We start from the raw sequence: 18,268 nt of genomic DNA, 5'->3' as shown, positions 1-18,268 counted from the left end.
GGACAGGGAGTTGGGGTGCAGGGGGGAGTGAGGGCTCTGGCTGGGGGTGCAGGCTCTGGGATGGGTCTGGGGTTGAGGAGTTTGGGGTGCAGAATGGGGCTGGGGGGTGAGGCTGAGGGATTCAGAATGTGGGAGGGGGCTGCAGGTTGAGGCAGGGGGTTGGGGTGTGGGAGGAGGTGAGGGCTCGGGGCTGGGAGTGCTGGCTCTGGGGTGAGGCTGGGGATGAAGGGTTCAGGGTGTGGGAGGGGGCCCTGGGTTTAGAGCGGCTCAGGGCTGGGGCTGGGGATTGGGGCACGTGGTTGGGGCACGGGCTTATCTCCGGCAGCTCCCGGTCAGCGGTGCAGCAGGGGTGGTAAGGCAGGCTTCCTGACTGTCCTGGCACTGTGGACTGCACTGTGCCCTGGAAGCGGCCAGCAGCAGGTCCGGCTGCTAGAGGGACGAGTGCAGGTGGCAGGGCCGTCCTTACCCATACACAAAGTACGCAGCTGTGTAGGGCACCAGGAAATTTGGTGCCCCAAATTTCCTGGTGCCCTGCGCAGCTGCGTGCTGCTCCAGCCCCTGCTCTGGCTCTTCCCCAGGGCCCCGGACCCTGCTCCACCCCGCCCCATCCCCACTCCCCTGAGGACTCCAGAAGCGGTCGGGCCTGCACTCACTGGTAAGTAGAGCGATCCGGCCCCAGCCTGCTCTGCTCCCCTGGCTCCCCTGGCTCCCCTGGCTCCCAGCCAAGCCGATGGCGTTCCCCCGTACCCCCAAGCCTGGGAGCCAGGGGAGCAGTGCGGCTGGGGCCGGGTCACTTCACTTCCCACAGGAAGTGGCCAGCCCCCGTCCCTCCCGGAGGCCTGGGGCCATCCCCCCACCAGTTCCCCGCAAAAAAACGGACACCTGGTCACCCTATATCCATCCTTTGCCACTAGCAACTCAAAGAAATTTCAAAGCCTCTGCACATAGAGGTGCACTGTATCCCAATTTGCTAGTTTTACCTTAAACCACCATTCTTGTAAACCACACAGTACTTGTGAGCGTGTATAATAAAATACAAGTAGGTTTATTTGAGAAAGAAAAAGAGTTAACTAGAAATGAGAGAGAGTGATGAAAACAATTGGTTACACAAAACAAAACCATAAAACGCAAACGTGGATCCATATTTGTCAATAGTTCCCTTTCATCTATAATAAAGTAGTTCTGTCTTTTGCAGAGCTGGCTGGTTTCACAAGAATCAGGATCCAAACGTTCATGAAAGCACCCTTGCTCACCAAGGGGTTTCCTCAATTAATGATTCCAGAGTGCTGCTTCCTTTTCTGTTCTACTGAAAACAGCCTTTTGTTTCTCTTCACTGACAAAACAAAGCTCTGTCTGTTGTAATGCTCCTTTTTCATGTCCAAAAGATTTTGATTGTTTGGAGATGCCTCTGATGGTTTTCTAGTGATAGTTATGGGAGTGACCAAAGCTAGTCATTTGAGCTGGCATTACCTCCCTCTTGCGTGAATGGGTACATCACATCCTGGTGACTAATTTCTACTCCACGTCCATAAAGCCTACTTTCAACATAAATACATTAATTTATTCCTTAAATATTACCCATACATACCTCTCAAAATCATTCTGTGTCTTGACAATTTACCAACTTACTGTAAGTACCTCACATGACATCACTTATGGATAAATATCCTGCAAGATATGTGTTTGGTGTAATGAGTTTGTCAGGTCTGAGGTGAGAACTGTATACAAAAAAACAGGGGAATCTTTGCCAAGGAGTCACAGATTGCCAGTGATTATTGAGAGGGAGCAGGAACACAGGGCCATGTGACCCCCCCCCCCAGTCACTGGGAGAAGGTATGGACATGGGGCTGTGTGACCTTCCCCATTCACTGTCACTGAGAGGGGACAGGGAAACAGTGCCGTTTGACCCCTCACTTAGTCACTAGGTGGGTAGAGATGTGACCCCCCGCATTCAGCCACTGTGGGAAGGGTAGGGATGCAGGGCTGTGTAACCCCCAGTCACTGTCACATGGTGGGGGTTAGGACATGGGGCTGTGTGAACCCGTCGCTGGGACATGGGGCCATGTGACCCACAGTTGCTGTCATTGAGGGGGCAAGGACATGGTGCTGTGTGATCCCTAGTCATTGTCACAGGCCACAGGGCTATGTGACCCCCAATTGGTGTCACTGGGGGTGTTAGGTCATGGGGCTGGTGACCCCCCCACTCACTGAAAGGGGAAGGGATGCAGAGCTGAGTTACCCCCAGTCAATGTGGGGGTAGGGACCTAAGTTCCCTCTAAGCCACGCAGATGCCTATTAAACCCTGACAGGGGCTCAGGGCTGCTGCAGAGAGAGGCACCTCTCCTTGCTGGCACCTGCCCTGGACTTGCTGCTGCCGAGGAGAGGAACCCCTCTCTTGGCCCAGCCCAGCCCGGCCAGAGCTGCTGCAGCCAGGAGAGGCACCTCTCCCCCAGCCCCAAGCTGCTACGGCAAGAGAGGGCTTGAGGGAGTCCTCTCTCCCCACCGCAGCCCTGGAGGAACCTGCACCCCAAAACCCTCATCCCTGGCCCCACCCCAGAGCCAGCACCCCAGCCCTCTGCCCGAGCCCCCTCCTGAACCTCTCATCCCTGGCCCCACCCCAGAGCCTTCACCCCTAGCGAGAGCCCGCATCCTCTGCACCCAACCCTCAGCCACAACCTTGAGCCCTCTCCTGCACCCTGAACCCCTCATTCCCGGCCCCGTGCCAGAGCCCTCAGCCTCCCCATCCCCCGTCACACCTCAACTCTCTGCCCCGGCCCTGAGCCCCCTCCCACACTCCAAACCCCTCAGCCCCACCCCACCACATGAATTTTGTTATGTGCACCAATATGGAGGTGACGTGTGACACATCACCAACAAAATTAATTCCACACATGGACATAAAAAATTAGAGGACATAAAAACTGGTAGGGTCGTGAGAACCCCTGCCATGGGGGGCAGAGACATGTGACCCTGTGACTCCCCCCCAATCGGGGTGGTGGTGGTTGTGCGACCCCTGCCTGTGATCCGCACTTGGTGTCACTGGGGCAGCAGAGATGCTGCCACCCCTCTCCGGGGAGGTTGGGCCGTTCCTTGGGGCTCCCCGCCCACCCATCATTCCTGAGGACGGGCAGACACCAGCAGCGGAGGGGGGCGGAGATCTGCCCAGGCTAAGAGGAGGGGGCGGGGTCAGCACCTCACTGGAGTGAGGGCCGTGGTATAACATGGGGAGCTGCCCTACATCTCCCGCGCTTTCCCTCTCCTCCCTCCCCCGCCCATTAAGCGCGCTCTATTCTCCCTCCCTCCACCACGCAACCACACAATTGACCAATCACAACGGGGCTGTCAGAGGCTTCCGCCAATGACTACTTCTCTCTCCTCGTCCGAAGCAGCCCAATTACAAAAGAGGAGACGGCCCAGGGGGTGGTAAGTTTCCCCCAATCAGCAGCTCGATTTAGGCCACGGACCAATCAGAGAGGAAGCCGCTTCGGTCTAGACCCAATGGGCGCTCTGGAGCGGGGCGGTGGGGGACGGGCTGTGAGAGAAGCTCGGACAAGAGCGCGGCTGTGGCAGCTCCGCCTTCTTTTAGTGGGTGCGCGGCCGGCTCCCCCTCCCGTCCCTGCCCTGCCCGGCCGGTCTCTGTCGCTCTTTCCCTCGCGCAGCAATGGCGGCGGAGCAGGAGCAGCAGCAGCAGTTCTATCTCCTCCTGGGCAACCTGCTGAGCCCGGACAACACGGTCCGCAAACAGGCCGAGGTGAGGGACGCCCGCCCGCCCGCGCCGGCCTGTCAGCCTCCCGGCGCCGCCGGAGGGGAGCAGACAGCGGGGCTGGCCCAGCCCCACGTGTGAGCAGCAGCTGGAGCGGTGACTCGCGGACGCGGCTGGTCCGCTCTGGCCGCGGCGGCCGTTTCGGCCGTTAGTTCGGGGGCGGGTTCAAATGGCAACTGTCCGAGGGTCTGCGCCCCGCCGTCCCCGGGGCCTGTGCCGCCGCCTCAGCCCCCGGCGTGTGTTGTGGCCGCGCTGCTCCCCCTTAGGCCTCGCAGGCACAGGGGCCTCCGCGGTTGGTGTCCCTGGCGGTCACCCTCTGCCCGGGCTGCTCAGCTCCGGGCAGCCGGAGTCTGCCCCAGATACGAGGCGGGGTAGGTCCCTCGGCGTGGCTAGGCACCGAGAGCGGGTACCGGCCCCCGCCCCGCGTCCGTGACCTGCCCGCGGAGGGGGGGCGGCGGGGTGTGTTGGGGGGGGGCGGGGAGGCAGCGGTAACGGCTGACACGGTGAAGCGCCGCGAGGGGCTGGGCTCTAGGAGGAGGCCCGGGCTCTGAGAGATGCAAACAGGAGCGATTCACTCGGCTCGCCCCCTCCAGGGCTTTGCACCTGGGAGCTCTTCGGGCAGCCGGGTCTTATCGTTACTTCAGCTGCTCTTCCCCCCTCTTCCCCCTCCCAGGTGCGCGGATCTCCCTGTTCTGCGGAGAAGCCCCGTGGAGAGACTGTTTAACTCTTCGGGTCCCCTCTTGTGCTGTAATCATCTTATCTCACTTTAGAACTGGTCGTCTGTGGAGGGCCAGTAGCATCTAAGTGATGTTCTCCTAAACAAAGCGTTTTCTGTGTAGTGAACGTTATTATCAGACACAACTTTTCACGTGTCACTTCAGCAAAATACTTTGTAATTCGTAAACTCGGCTAATTCTCTCCCCCTCCCGCTCCCCGTAGTACTTAAGAGTCACTATTGTCAACCTAATGGGAAATTTCTCTTCTATTGAATTAAATACCAGCGTCTAGTTTAGACCATGAATTCCCATTGGATGGCTGTGCTGGGTCTTTTATCTCTGACATTACTTTAGCGGTCAGCAGAGTTCAGCACATTCTTTCATAAGGAATAATTGTTTATCCCCACATACCAAAAAGAAAACTCAGTCTGATTATTTTTCTTTCTGTTCATACATATTAAGAGCTCATTGAAATTGAAAACTTTTTGTAGGTAGCAAAGCCACCAGATTTACAGTGAAGCAGCAAATGATGCCCCCACATTCTGGAATGTAGTGGTAAAATATAGACTTTAAAGATGTAATTGTGGGACGTGATTTTCCCATTTTGATGCCCAAAAGTATAGCAAAATTACACTTGTGCACTAATTAGGTTTAAAAAAATTGACAAGGTATATTTGTTGCACAATGTATTAAAGCCACATTAAAAGATAGTGGAAAATTGTATAATAACAATTATAAAATAAGTCCTTTTTAGAAAGGGATAAATAAAATTGTTGGTTTGTATAGTTTACTTTGTGAAAACTTTGCTTTGACTTAATGTGGGAATTGACAAATGTGCAGTTGATACATGTGTAGTCAATCAAAACAAAAATACTTATTTGATGTGACTGACTATGCCAAACTGTTGAAAACTATGTGTTGCTTTTGTATTCAAATACAGTAGAAACAGAGTAATACCCTGTACTTTTTTATTTAGGTACAATGAACTTGATGTTTGGTTTCTCTATTTAGTCTAGACATAATGGAAATAGCTGGATAATGAGTATTTAGTTTCTTGTGCCTAAAACAAATTTCTCTTCCCAAAGTTGATTTATAAATTTTAAATGTCTTAATCTGTACTGTCTCAAAAATCAACCTGTGTCCAAAAATACTCTCTCCAAATATGCTTTTGCTTGGGAATGAGTCATGTTTCTCTTGTAAATTTTGTAGATTTTTTCCCTAATAAATTTACCCATAATTTATTTCTGTCCTAAAATGATAATCTCCGCCTTGCAATATTTAGTTTTTTTTAGTTCAAACAGTTACAAATTCATCCACTGTTGGCAAACTGAACTGGTTACTAAGAGGTTAGGTAACTGTGAAAATACACTGAGAGTAGTATGATTTGATTTTACTCCAGTGAACTATGTTTCTGGTTTCATATTCTAGCTAGCTTACTTTTAAGGTCAAGATTTTGATTAATTCTAATAGGTAGATTTTTAAGTGACATTAAGCATATACCAGGAAAAAGTATAGAGCAAGTGTATTCTTGCTCCATACAGAACTCTCATTAATGTCAATTAGTTATGTGCTTAATATGACCATATTATTACCCTGAAAAATGGCTGTATCCTTAATTTAAATCCTTAATGTATGTCTTTATTCCTTAAACACAAGTACACAAAACCTTTTCGTTCTTGAGCCCCAGTATGACACTTGTTCTTAAATTCCAGAACCTATGAAGGACAGCCATTTCAAATAAATGCAGGAACTAGTGCTTAGTTGCTTGTTGAATCTCTTATGACTGCTCTCTTAGAATTCATTGTTCCAGAATTTAGCCAGCCTAGATACCTTCAGCCTTTGTAAGTAAAGTGTGATTACATATGGTGTTGCAAGTTTGTTGCACAAATATCAGGTGTCAGTGGCTTGAAATTACCATAGAATGGGACTGTTTAGCTAATGTGCAAACCTAGTAAACTCTTAAAAAAGACAATATCAAAAGCTTCTTATTAAATCTATTTAATAAAATACACGACTGAACACTTATTGGTATACAGCAGGGGTAGGCAACCTATGGTACGCGTGCCGAAGGCGGCACGCAAGCTGAATTTCAGCGGCACTCACACTGCCCAGGTCTTGGGCACCAGTCCGGGGGGCTCTGCATTTTAATTTAATTTTAAAAGAAGCTTCTTAAACATTTTGAAAACCTTATTTACTCTACATACAACAATAGTTTATTTATATATTATAGACTTAGAGAAAGAGACCTTCTAAAAACATTAAAATGTATTACTGGCACGCGAAACCTTAAATTAGAGTGAATAAATGAAGACTCGGCACACCACTTCTGAAAGGTTGCCAACCCCTGGTATACAGTAACTCTTCACTTAACGTTGTAGTTATGTTCCTGAAAAATGCAACTTTAAGTGAAACGATGTTAAACGAATCCAGTTTTCCCATAAGATTTAATGTAAATGCAGGGTGTTATGTTCCAAGGAAATTTTTTGGGGGCAGACAAAAGGCATTATGTACTGTACTGCGATGGGGAGGCATTATGTACTGGAGCTCAGGGCTGGGGGTGCAGGGTCTGGGAGGGAGTCAGGGTGTGGGAGCATGCTCAGGGTGTGGGTGCGGGGTCTGGGCGGGAGTTAGGGTGCAGGAGGAGGCTCAGGGCTGGGGCAGGCAGGTGATGTAGATCACTTACCTGGGGCAGCTCCTGTTTGGTGCAGGTGGCTCTGCGCAGCGCGGCACTGCCGGTCTGCAGCTGTAAAGCACCTTTCGGAATGCGGCCCTGTGAGCATGGGCTGGAGGAGCAGGGGCAGTCCTCTGGCCCGTGCTCATAGGGCTGCGTTCTGCAAGAGGTTTTAGAGCTACAGGCTGGGGCCCCCTTAGCCCAGGGCCCTGCAGCCCCTAAAGCCCCTGTGTTCCAGGTGTCCCTGCCTGCTGGGGGGACAGCTTCCCCACTCCCTCCCTCCCAGAAAGTCCTAAGCTCTGCCAAACAGCTGTTTGGCGGTGGGGGAAGCACTGGGAGGGAAAGGAGGCAGAGAAGAGGAACTTGTGCAATGCTCCCTTGTAAAGTCAGCCAAATGATGTTATAAGGGAGCATTGCACAACTTTAAATGAGTATGTTCCCTAATGGAGCAGCGACATAACTTTGAAACAACGTTAAGCGGGAGGACAGTAAGTGAGGAGTTACTATACTATGTATCATGAATAACTAGGACTTTTGAGTACTAGTACCAGCTAGTACTAGTAGCAACTGACTTGCTTTGTTGCTCAGGCAAGTCACTTGAGCACTTTATGCCACCATTTCTCTATGTGTACAAATGGGAATAATTATCTCAAAGGAATGTTGAGGATTAACTGGTTAGTGTTATAAATATTTATAAAATTGTTACAAATGAAAAGTAAAATTTAATGCACCAAGCTTATGTTTAGCATGTTTGTACTTACTAGCATGCAAAATTTAGTGCAGTCACTTTCCCTGTCATTAATGACTTTTTATTGTGTTACTACTGAGTAGTAATAGCTGTTAGAACTAAACTCTTAAATCAAACTGGAACATTTAAAGAGGGCACGAGGACTGCTTGAGATTAGTTGCACAGCAAAATCCAGGTGTTTGGTACTATGTTAGTCTTCTGAATAGAGTGTATGTTTTAAAAACTTATTTAATTCAAAATTTCAGGAAAAATATAACTGTCCCAAACTGATAACATTCTGTTATAATACTTTGCATCACTTATGCAATTGACTCAAACCATCTTGCTAAAAACAGGTTCCTTTGCTTCTTTCATCCAGTCTCAAAGAATAGTGGACAGTTATGTTCATTGACTGCAAACCAAACTCCATAATATTTCCTTCCTTTGAATTTGGATCTCTCTAGTTTACATTTGACAAGTCTGCTAACTTCTTTGTCTTCATCTAAGATTGTCATTGGACTATTCCAGTGATTGGGATGTGGAAGATAGGCAGCAAATGTGAATTATAGAATAATAAAAAGCTCACAGTCTAAAAGAACAAATAATGTGAAGAGTAAAACAATAGTAATTTAAATATTTTTTTCCCAGGACCTTCCTCCCTGTTTTTATTTGGCAGCATTTTTAGAGCAGCACAGCAGAAATGAGAGATTTGAAGGAGAAGGATTTTGTACTGGTTTTACAGTTTAGTTCAAGGAGGGCATTGCACATATAAGGGGTGGTGTGAAAGAAAATATGCAGATGGTTGTATGTGAAGTGGGCAAATGGGAGGTGGATGTTGGTGCATTGGTGAGATGGGGGTGAGTTGGAGATGTATGAAGAATCAAAAAGAAGGGAGGGATAATGTTGTTTAAAGGCCATTAAAATGAGGACAAGACGCTTGAACCTAATGTAGTACAGTAGAACTTCTGTAGAACCAGAATTACAAACTGACCAGTCAACTACACACCTCATTTGGAACCAGAAGTATACAAGCAGGTAACAGCAGAGACAAAAAATAGCAAATACAGGCGAGTCTCATCTTACGCGCATTTAACATGCGCGAATTCAGCTTTGCACGATCAGCAAAAAAAAAGAGAGAGAAAAATAACAATTTAAATACTGTACCTGTAGTGCGGGCAATTCCGCCAGCCATTACATTCAATGTAACTTTGACTATACGCGATTTTCGCTTTACGCGCTGACAGCGGAACGTAACCCCAGCGTAAAATGAGACTCGCCTGTATAGTACTGTATTAAAAGTAAACTACTTAAAAAAGAGGAAAAGCAGCATTTTTCTTCTGCATAGTAAAGTTTCAAAGCTGTATTAAGTCAATGTTCAGTTGTAAACTTTTGAAAGAACAACCATAGTGTTTTTTGTTCAGAATTATGAACATTTCAGAGTTGCAGCCAACCTCCATTCCCGAGGTGTTCATAATTTTGTGGTCCTGTAGAAAGGGGGAAGTCAGTAGGAGTTCAGAGTGCAAATGGGAGGGAGGGGGGAATAGTTGCCCAACTCTGAGGGCACCACCACTGCCAGCAGCAGCATAGAAGTAAGTAAAGGTGGCAAAGGGGTGCTAAGTCTGTTGTGAAAAGTGGTTATGGTTTCTTCGCAAGCTCCCCTGTATTAAACAGTAATTTTTTTAAAAGTTTCTGCTTATAACATTTTAATAAAAAATGTTAGTCTTAATTTAAAAGCGGTGAGAAAAGGTAAATTCATTTGAAATAAGGTTATCAACTTATTTTTTATACTGAACATTATTTAAATGCTGTGTTTTTAATTTATATGGGAGATGGCACTCTGAGGCTTGCTGTGTGAAAGGGGTCACCAATACAAAAAATTTGAGAACCACTGGTTTAGAGTGAAGGGACAAGAGCTTGGACTGTAGTTATGGAGAGCAGTCACAGATAGATTTGTTGGGAATGGGGTTGATGAGAACAGCTTTGTATTTTGTGCAGAAGTTATCTAAAAGTTTGTGTTAGGTGTTTATATGTGTGAACTTTGTTAGGATTTGAGTGGAAAAATGGGTAAAATATTTTAAAGGGATTACTTAACTTTTCTTTCTGAAAAATCTTACTACAAAGATGAAGTGCATTCTTATAAATAAAACTTGCTCACACATCTGAAATATCAATTGAAAATTCACACTTGGGTCACATTATTCTTCTATCTAGAAAAGCTTCTGATATTTGGTCCCAGTCTTAACTTAGGTCTTTGAAATAAATCTTCATTACAGCCCTGAGTTAGAGATACAGTAGTCTTTCTGAAAGTGTATAAGCCAATTTCCTTCCAGCTCTCAGGAGGTAGGATTCATATTGCCAAGCCTTTTTTAATTTTACAAAATAGTCCAAATATTTACTATATTTGTCACAATGTACTCTGTCAACTTAATTTTATGTATATGATGCACTATCCTTTTATTTAATAATTTGCAATGGATTCTCCAACTGGAGCAATTAAGGTTCTTAATGTTAATGCCTTTTGTATGTTTTCCAGCAGTCACTTGCTGGTAGTAACCTCTACTCTTTTCTGTGTGTAGGAAACATATGAGACTATCCCAGGCCAGTCCAAGATCACATTCCTTTTACAAGCCATCAGGAATGCTGCTGCTGCTGAAGAGGTTTGTGTTAAGAATCATTCTGCAAAGTGTTCAGAAGGTTACTGGGTGGGGAGGTAAGGGTTTGGAAAAGGAGGGGTGTGTGTGAGAGCTGTTTCATTGCAGGGATGAGGGACTGAGTGACAAATCTGGTATTGTGGTTTTTTTGTTTTTTGTTTTTTTTAATAGTGAGTCATCCTGAATTCAGCACATTTAGAAAGAGCTGGGTTTAGATTTCATTCATATGTAGCTCATTGTATATATGTATCCGTGGATTTGTTATACATTGTCTTTTTAAGTTTCCTAATTACTAATTCTGTTTTGGGGATTTACAATGGCTGCTTGTACCTTCCTTGCTTTCTCTGTGTATGTTATCTCAACTGAATTAACAAATGGTCCTTTTTCCTAGAAAAGCTTATCCACAATATTTATTACATGAACTTATATGTGCGTATTACAGTAGTGTTGCCTATATCTATGGTTGACAAATTACACTTAAAAACAAGGCCTTAGAATGAAGTAACCCTTGGGCTAACATTTCTAACATTTTAGACAAAAAGTGAATTGCTTGGAAAGACTGCTTAAGTTCTGTTTGACTACTTTAAGGTAGCTGACCATGAGGGAAAGGTGTTTTTAAAGTGTTAACTATTCACATATTTTTTTCCCCAGTACAGCACAAAATATTCTATAATTGATCAGAAAGACTGGCATTAGTTTAGAACTTGGGTTTGTGTAACTATCAAACACTAAATGAAGTTGGCTTGTGTACTGTAACGTAAAAAAGTTTACAAAGTGTGTCTCTCAGGTACTCCCTTTGGGAGTGTTTACACACTGATTACTTCTGAACTGCAGGATATTCTGCAGTCTTACAAGAAGTACTTATCCTTTGATACCTGGACACGTAAAGTGGAGAACCACTAACTTAACATCAGAAAACTCAAAATCATTTTAGAAATGTAAAAGAGTACTTAATTTTTCAATATGGAGCTTTAATTGGAAACTTATCGCTGAATCATGAAAAGATGTTTGATATCATTTAGAATTCCTCTATAAATATTGGAAGAAAAACATGAGAGCAGCGGTGTTATCCTAGTCAGGCAATGATTCCCCTATATATATATATATATAGAGAGAGAGAGAATGAATATGAATATGAATGAATCAATCACATTCTTCCCTGACAGCTTAAAGACTTGGCATATTTAATGATACTGCTAATCTCCCAGATGCCAAACCACCTTCTTCCTTTTACAAGCTCTCTCAATATTAAGCACCTCTGATCTTGGACAAGAATTAAGCATCTTATGAGTCTGAATCTATTATTGCTGGTTGCTAGCTGCATAAAGCTGAGAGTGCTTAATTCTTGTCCAAGATCAGAGATGCGTAAAGCCTTGTGCTTCAGAGATGTCTTCTAAGTTCAGAATATTATGGAACCCTCTTTTATCTGTCAGGGAAAATGAGGTACTTTGCAATCTTTTCCTTCAGAAAGTTGCCTTGGGCTCTAGATGCCATATTTGTATATATAATTAGAGAACTTCTGCAGATTGAGCAGCTTTCATGTTTTGTCTAAACTTGTGCTCATAAAGTCCCACTTGATTACATTCTCCACAAAGTATTATTTTATTGCTTTTCAAATCTCTAATAAATGGTAAATTGGCAAGAATCAGGGTGGTCTTGGGTTTTCAGGAACTCCACAGTCCTGCTGCTGACCAACCTTGTGGCCTTTGGGTGAGTAACAGCACTTTGCCCCACCTGTAAAATAAGAATAATACTTCCACTCTTTAAGGGATGTTGTGAACATTAATTAGCTAATGTCAGTCCTTTAGATCCTTAAAGCTATGTATAATGTTCTGATTATTTTGAATCCATGTTTAGTATGGGCTGAGGGGTGAAAACATTATCTTCTAAGGTAGCTATTTATCAAATTTTAGTGTAGAGTTGAGGGTATATATAACTTTTGCTTAACTACAAAAAGTAATTTGTTTAAAAAAAAAACAAATGATGGTTGAAAACAGTTAAAGAACAATAGAATGAGAAATAGGGTCCATTTAAAAGCAGGCAACTAGGTTTGATTTTTAATTGACAGCTAATTTAAAAATTACTGTGAAGCCCTTTAAATAGTATGCTGACATTTTAAAGAAAACAATTAAAATATTTAGGGGGGTCCTGCCCCCATTTGTTGTTTAGAAGGGTCTTTTTCTGAGGCTTGAGGATGCTATCACCATACATTCAGGCTCACCTTCTTCCTCCCCCTCTTTTTCCCCTGTGTGCGCTTGTGCCAGCTTCCTCTTTAGTTTCATCTTTGATCCTGCTGGTACCAATAATCACTTTCTTTTTTAAAGGGGATGAATATTTCATAAGTCCTCCTCATTGTGCACTCTGTTGACTAACGGATCTTGGATTACGGGTTTCAGCAACTAGGGATACTGTAATCTTAGAATACTGGATCCACAGGCAGGATCCATGGCAGGATTTTGTTTGATCCAGTTATGGATTTGTGGATGTTTTCCTTTACAGAACATGGATTGCATTATGAAATATACACCTCCCTGAAATTCTTGTCAGATTCCTCAATGAATGTGGATGATGTCTGTGAATCCAAAGTGGGTCCTGTCTAGTTGCATGCATGAATGAGCAATGTAGTAACTCATTTTAGGAGTGTCTCTAGCACCCATCAACATAGTAGCTTATTTCTGAAGCAGTGTGGGGCAGAGCACTAGGCTGGGACTTGGGAGACCTGGATTCTGTTCATGGTTCTGCCGCTGGCCTGGTGGTGTGATCTTATGCCTTAGTTTCCCCATCTTTAAAATGGGGGTGATAATACTTACACCTCCTTTATAAGGGAGGTTTGAGATCTACTTATGAAAAGAATTATGAGCTAGATATTTGTATTGGTTTTATCTTTCTTTATTAATTTATCTTTGTGTTATGACCAGTTTGAAAATAATTGGTCAGTTGACCAGTCAAATACTGGTCAAACAATGTCTCGTGTCAGTAATAGTAAAGGATTTTAAAGCACTAATTTATTAGAACAACAGTAAGGGGGGGAAAAAACCTTTGATCTCCAATAAGTTTAGCTTTAGATACTTAAGCCTAATTACAAAAAAGCAAATTACTCAGCTGAGTTATTTCAATTGAGAATAATGTGAAGCACAGTGAAATTACTTTCTAAAAAGTGAAAGAATTGTTACCTTTTTTAGCAATGTTACTTTAGTATTTACATGTGAACTTTATTCAAGGCTGAACAGTTAGAGGGGGGAAAAAACCTAAACAGAAATAAAACACACAGCAACTATCAAAAAGTCATTTTTAAATGCACTTATGCTAGGTGGGCAGCGGAGCAACCCTTAAATTATCTTGCTTTACATTATCATCAATGTCTTTACCAGAATCTCCTCCATTTGATGCATATTCAGTCAACTCTTCATCTGTGGTTTTCTTTTCTAATCTTAGTCTAGTCTTGATATGTACAGTGGTATTGTAACTTTGTCAGTCTGAGGATATTAGAGAGAGAAGTTGAAAGTGATCTCTCTATATCTAACCTATCAGTCCTTATCCCCAAAGGAACCCTGCGCAACACTTTCAAAAGACAAGCCTGGGAGCTTAAATTCATAACCTTGCGTGACACTAAAAATCATGGCCTTAAATAAAGACTGGTGTGACGGGATCCCTGGGATACAACTTGGCACTAGGGTACCGCTGTGCTCCCTTAACTCTCTAGCCTGGGCTCTCTCACAGTGCTTTGTTAGCGACAAGCAGCAAACTCCTACAGGTGCTGCTATCACTCAACACAAGAGCATGTGGAGCCCCACACCCAGTTAGATTGCATGAATGCTCGCAAAGCACTCATGAAACACAGAGAAAGGCACCTGCCAATTCCCTCCGGCTCCCTAGCATGGCAATCCCCGGACTATGCTCTCTAGCCCTGGTCAGAAGCCTGACCAGCATAAGTTTATTACCCAGTCCGCTCCTCCCTCAGTGTGGAGAGGACATGTACCAGCCTTTGTACCTGAGCTGAGATTTCCCATGAACTTCAACCAAACCACAGTTTTAGGTAAAATATAAAACAAATTTATTAACTACAGAAAGATTGTAAGTGATTATACGTGGTAGGCATAAAAGGTCAGATAATTACCAAAGAAGAAAAAAGTAAGTACATAGTCTAAATCTTAAAACTTATTAGATTAGGCAGTATTGAGAGCAAGCAGTTTTCTCACCCTCCTGCATGTTACAGTTCTTAATACACAGACTTCTCCAAGAAGTCTGGACCAATCTCCTCAGATGAAGTTTTTGTCTTCTCAGGGTTCTTGTTGCTTCCAGCATAGGGTTGGGGAGGAGAAAGGAAAAGGAATGTTGCTTTGTTTCCTATTTTATATCCTTAGTTCATGTACCTAGAAGACACTTGCCCAGATTTCAGAGTAGCAGCTGTGTTAGTCTGTATCCGCAAAAAGAACAGGAGTACTTGTGGCACCTTAAAGACTAACAAATTTTCTGTGTGTTCCATTCTATGCATCCGAAGAAGTGAGCTGCAGCTCACGAAAGCTCATGCTAAAATAAATTTGTTAGTCTTTAACTTGCCCAGATGTGTCCTAGCGGGTTTTGCTGAGACACTGGGTTGAGCAGTCCCCCTGGTCTTCCGCAACTATCATTGAATTGTAAATCTATTTATTACAACTCCCCTGCTGATTAATGGTCATTGAGAACCCCTCTGGGAGCGGTTTGCCTTTTTTGTATGTCCCTAACAATCTTACAACCTATTTCAGTAACAACCATGCAGCAAAACACCATAACTTGATACACACTAATGATATACATATTTGGGCAGAACAATGGGTTTCATCAGATCATGACCTTTCATATGGTATCTTACGTGGCATACTTTGTATGAAATCTATCATCACTATATGATGGTATGAATATGGGGGTTCCAGGGTGCTGCTTTGAGGTACAGAATGCCACAAGTAGATTTATGGCTTATTACAACAATCTAACCAACTAAGCCCCTTTTTTGGTCCCATGACTGCAGGGGTGTTACCAGCCACTTCACCTTGAAGGTTCCCTTAAAATACATGCTAATTGCTTATGCTAAACTATCTGTTCAATCTTGTATTTAGCTGTGATACTCATAGTACCTTTCCCAGACATGGAGAAGAGATCTGTATAGCTTGAAAGCTTCACTAAGCAGCAGAAGTAGGTCCAATAAAAGATATTACCTCACCCAGCTTGCCTTTTTAGTCCTGAAACACTGTTGCCAGCTTCCAGTTTATTTCTAGGTTTTGAAAGTATGATTCCCCAAACCATCCAGTTTTTTTTGCATGTGCAGTAGCACACAGAAGGACTAAAATAACTTATGCCACTGTAGCTACAGTGCAGGGACACAACCTTTTTCACCGTCATGGAGCAAACTGTTTCGATTCAACTCCTGGGACAGCACTCCACGTTGTCTTATTACTTGATGGGCTGCTGCTTGTTTTATTTGCTGCCTCTGTCAGAATTGTTTGTTCGTTTGTATATCCTTGAAAATATGCAACAGCTGCAATGAAGTCATATGCTGAATCAGTCATTATCAGCAAGGTCTTGGCCCTGGAAGCGTGGATCAAGAAGATAGGCAGCATTTGTGCCAGAGTGATCACTGGATTTTCTGTGATACTATTTTGTCTGTCTGTTTTCAGCTTTTGTAAGTGGACTTTGTTCAGTATTCTCACAGATGTTTCTTAATGTTCAGGAGCTTGTTTTTCGCATCAGACAATGCAGAACTATCATTTCATATTCTGAATGGACTGTGCTATGGGTTCAAGCAATGAAGTGAATTTTGAGTTGTGCATCCGAAAGATTGACAAGAATGTCAGTGCAGATTACTCTGGGGTAACACCTGTCCGCTCTTTCTTTATCAGTGGCTGACTGAAATCTTCTTGCATATTTGAAGATTTTTGATACATTTAATAGAAGATGCACCTCAAGTATGATACGGCAAGTGCTGTATTAAATGTTGCTCAGAAATGGCTGCGGCACTCATTTGTTTTGGGGAAAAATTTGGCAATGCTTTTCACTTTTTACATATAATGAGAATTTTCAGATCTGCAACATAACCAATGAAAAGCTGCATCGTATGGGCAGCAAATCCACAACGCAAGGCGTGGATATTCAATCTACAATGCCCAAGAAGCTTTGATGTCAGCGGCATTGTTAGTCACACCAAAAGAACCTTCCAGGGATCCAAGTCATTCATTATCTTGGGAGAATTCAATTTTGTGTTTTTATAAACTTTGGATAATATTGATCTTGATTTTTCAGTATTTTTATCCATTTCCAGGTTCACAGTTATATGAAATTTTGGGTTTAAACACTTTTTAAAGATTTTTTTTAATCAATTTAAATGTTTGCAGTTGTGGGAAATTATGGGCAGGTGAGGCAATAATTTAATGATGGTCTCCAAGTTCTTAAGCAGCATTTTTCTTTCTTTGCCTATCTGTAGATGTTGATAATAAACGGAAATGTTTTTCATTGATGTGTTTGGTGAAATCAACGTTTACTGACATGGATAAAAATCTAATCCTTCCAACTCTTATTATATATTTTTAAACTGGTCAGCAATGGCTGTGTGGTGAAGCTCAGTTGTGCATTGGAGTGAGTAAAACACTGGATGTGGAGCTAACATGAAATAGTGAATGTTGCTCCATCCATCAGATATTAGAGATGCGAGGAGCTTACTCAAGAAGAGCACTAACTTTTTCACACTGCCCATTTTGGCATTCAGAAGACTTCTACAAGCCATTTCCTTCTCAATGCTTTGTAAATTGAAAATTTTTTAGCATACAGAGATTTTCAACTATAAAATGGTGTACTGCAAATATAAATGCTCTAGCAAACATGTTCAAGTTTGTTTTTTCTAGTGATGAGACCAAAAAACTTTTTAATATCAGTTTGATGAACATCTGAGGAATTTTCCACTGGGTGGTAGTTTTCAATGCTGGAGCAGATGAAGTAGCAAAATTCTTATTAGAAGATGAAGAAATGGGATTAGCTTCGCTTTTTGTCATAATCTCACTATCTTCTTCAGAAGACATTGTTCATGATGCTACTGCTGAAGATAAAGTAGGAAAATGCACTGAAGAAAAATCTGCTGCCTGCAGACTAGGTTTCCCTTTTTTGCTGTTTGACTGCAGTATCTGTCTTTGGCAGTAGGTGGACACCTCATAAGAGTTCAACAAGTTTCTCCATTTTATCAAGGCATCATTTACTCAGAGCGGAACACTTACAGTTAGCTTAACAGTTTTTCCATGTCTAGTAAAATTTCCATACCAATGATTTTAGCTTTCCTGACTCTGTGTAATTTATTATGCCATTATAATGTCTCTATTGCTGGAATGCTTTCTGGCTTATGAAGTATCCCTTGTAGTTCAACCAGTAGCCAATCAATATTTTTGGGCATGTTTCCCCTGCATCCTGGGAAACTATGGACTCCCAGATCACATAGGGTATATCTACACAGCAATGTAAGCCTAAGGTTAGTGAGACTCAAGACAGATGACCTGGATCAGGGAACCCAGGGCTTGAGAGTATCTACACTGCATTCTAACCGTAGGTTAAGGATTTTCTGACCCATGCTCAAGCCTAGGGCTCTGGCATCCACACTGCAGTGCACAGATCCAAGTCAAAGTAATTTTATCCCAGAGTGCCTCGTGTGCCCTTTCCTCTTCCTCCTCCCTCCCGTGTCGACACTATTCCTATTGAATGTGTTGAGTTAATTTCTTTATC

The 18,268-nt window shown here is 43.5% G+C and overlaps 1 protein-coding gene across 2 annotated transcripts in view; it reads left to right on the top strand.

Moving 5' to 3' along the window:
* The first annotated feature begins 3,483 nt into the window (after positions 1 to 3,483).
* Positions 3,484 to 18,268, top strand: part of IPO5 (importin 5) — a 90,357-nt gene continuing 75,572 nt past the window's right edge. The window contains exons 1-2 of one of the 2 annotated variants that reach the window (XM_045009259.1): positions 3,484 to 3,585; positions 10,454 to 10,534. In XM_045009259.1, the coding sequence (XP_044865194.1) occupies positions 3,499 to 3,585; positions 10,454 to 10,534 (168 nt within the window). In that variant the 5' untranslated portion in view covers positions 3,484 to 3,498. Of the gene's footprint in view, positions 3,752 to 10,453; positions 10,535 to 18,268 lie in introns of both variants that reach the window. The other variant, XM_045009252.1, reaches the window with a different exon arrangement.

This window comes from Mauremys mutica, chromosome 1 (assembly GCF_020497125.1).
Source record: "Mauremys mutica isolate MM-2020 ecotype Southern chromosome 1, ASM2049712v1, whole genome shotgun sequence".
Taxonomy (NCBI): Eukaryota; Metazoa; Chordata; order Testudines; family Geoemydidae; genus Mauremys; species Mauremys mutica.
Note: the sequence above shows the minus strand (reverse complement) of the source record. Positions and strands in the feature narration are given on the sequence as shown.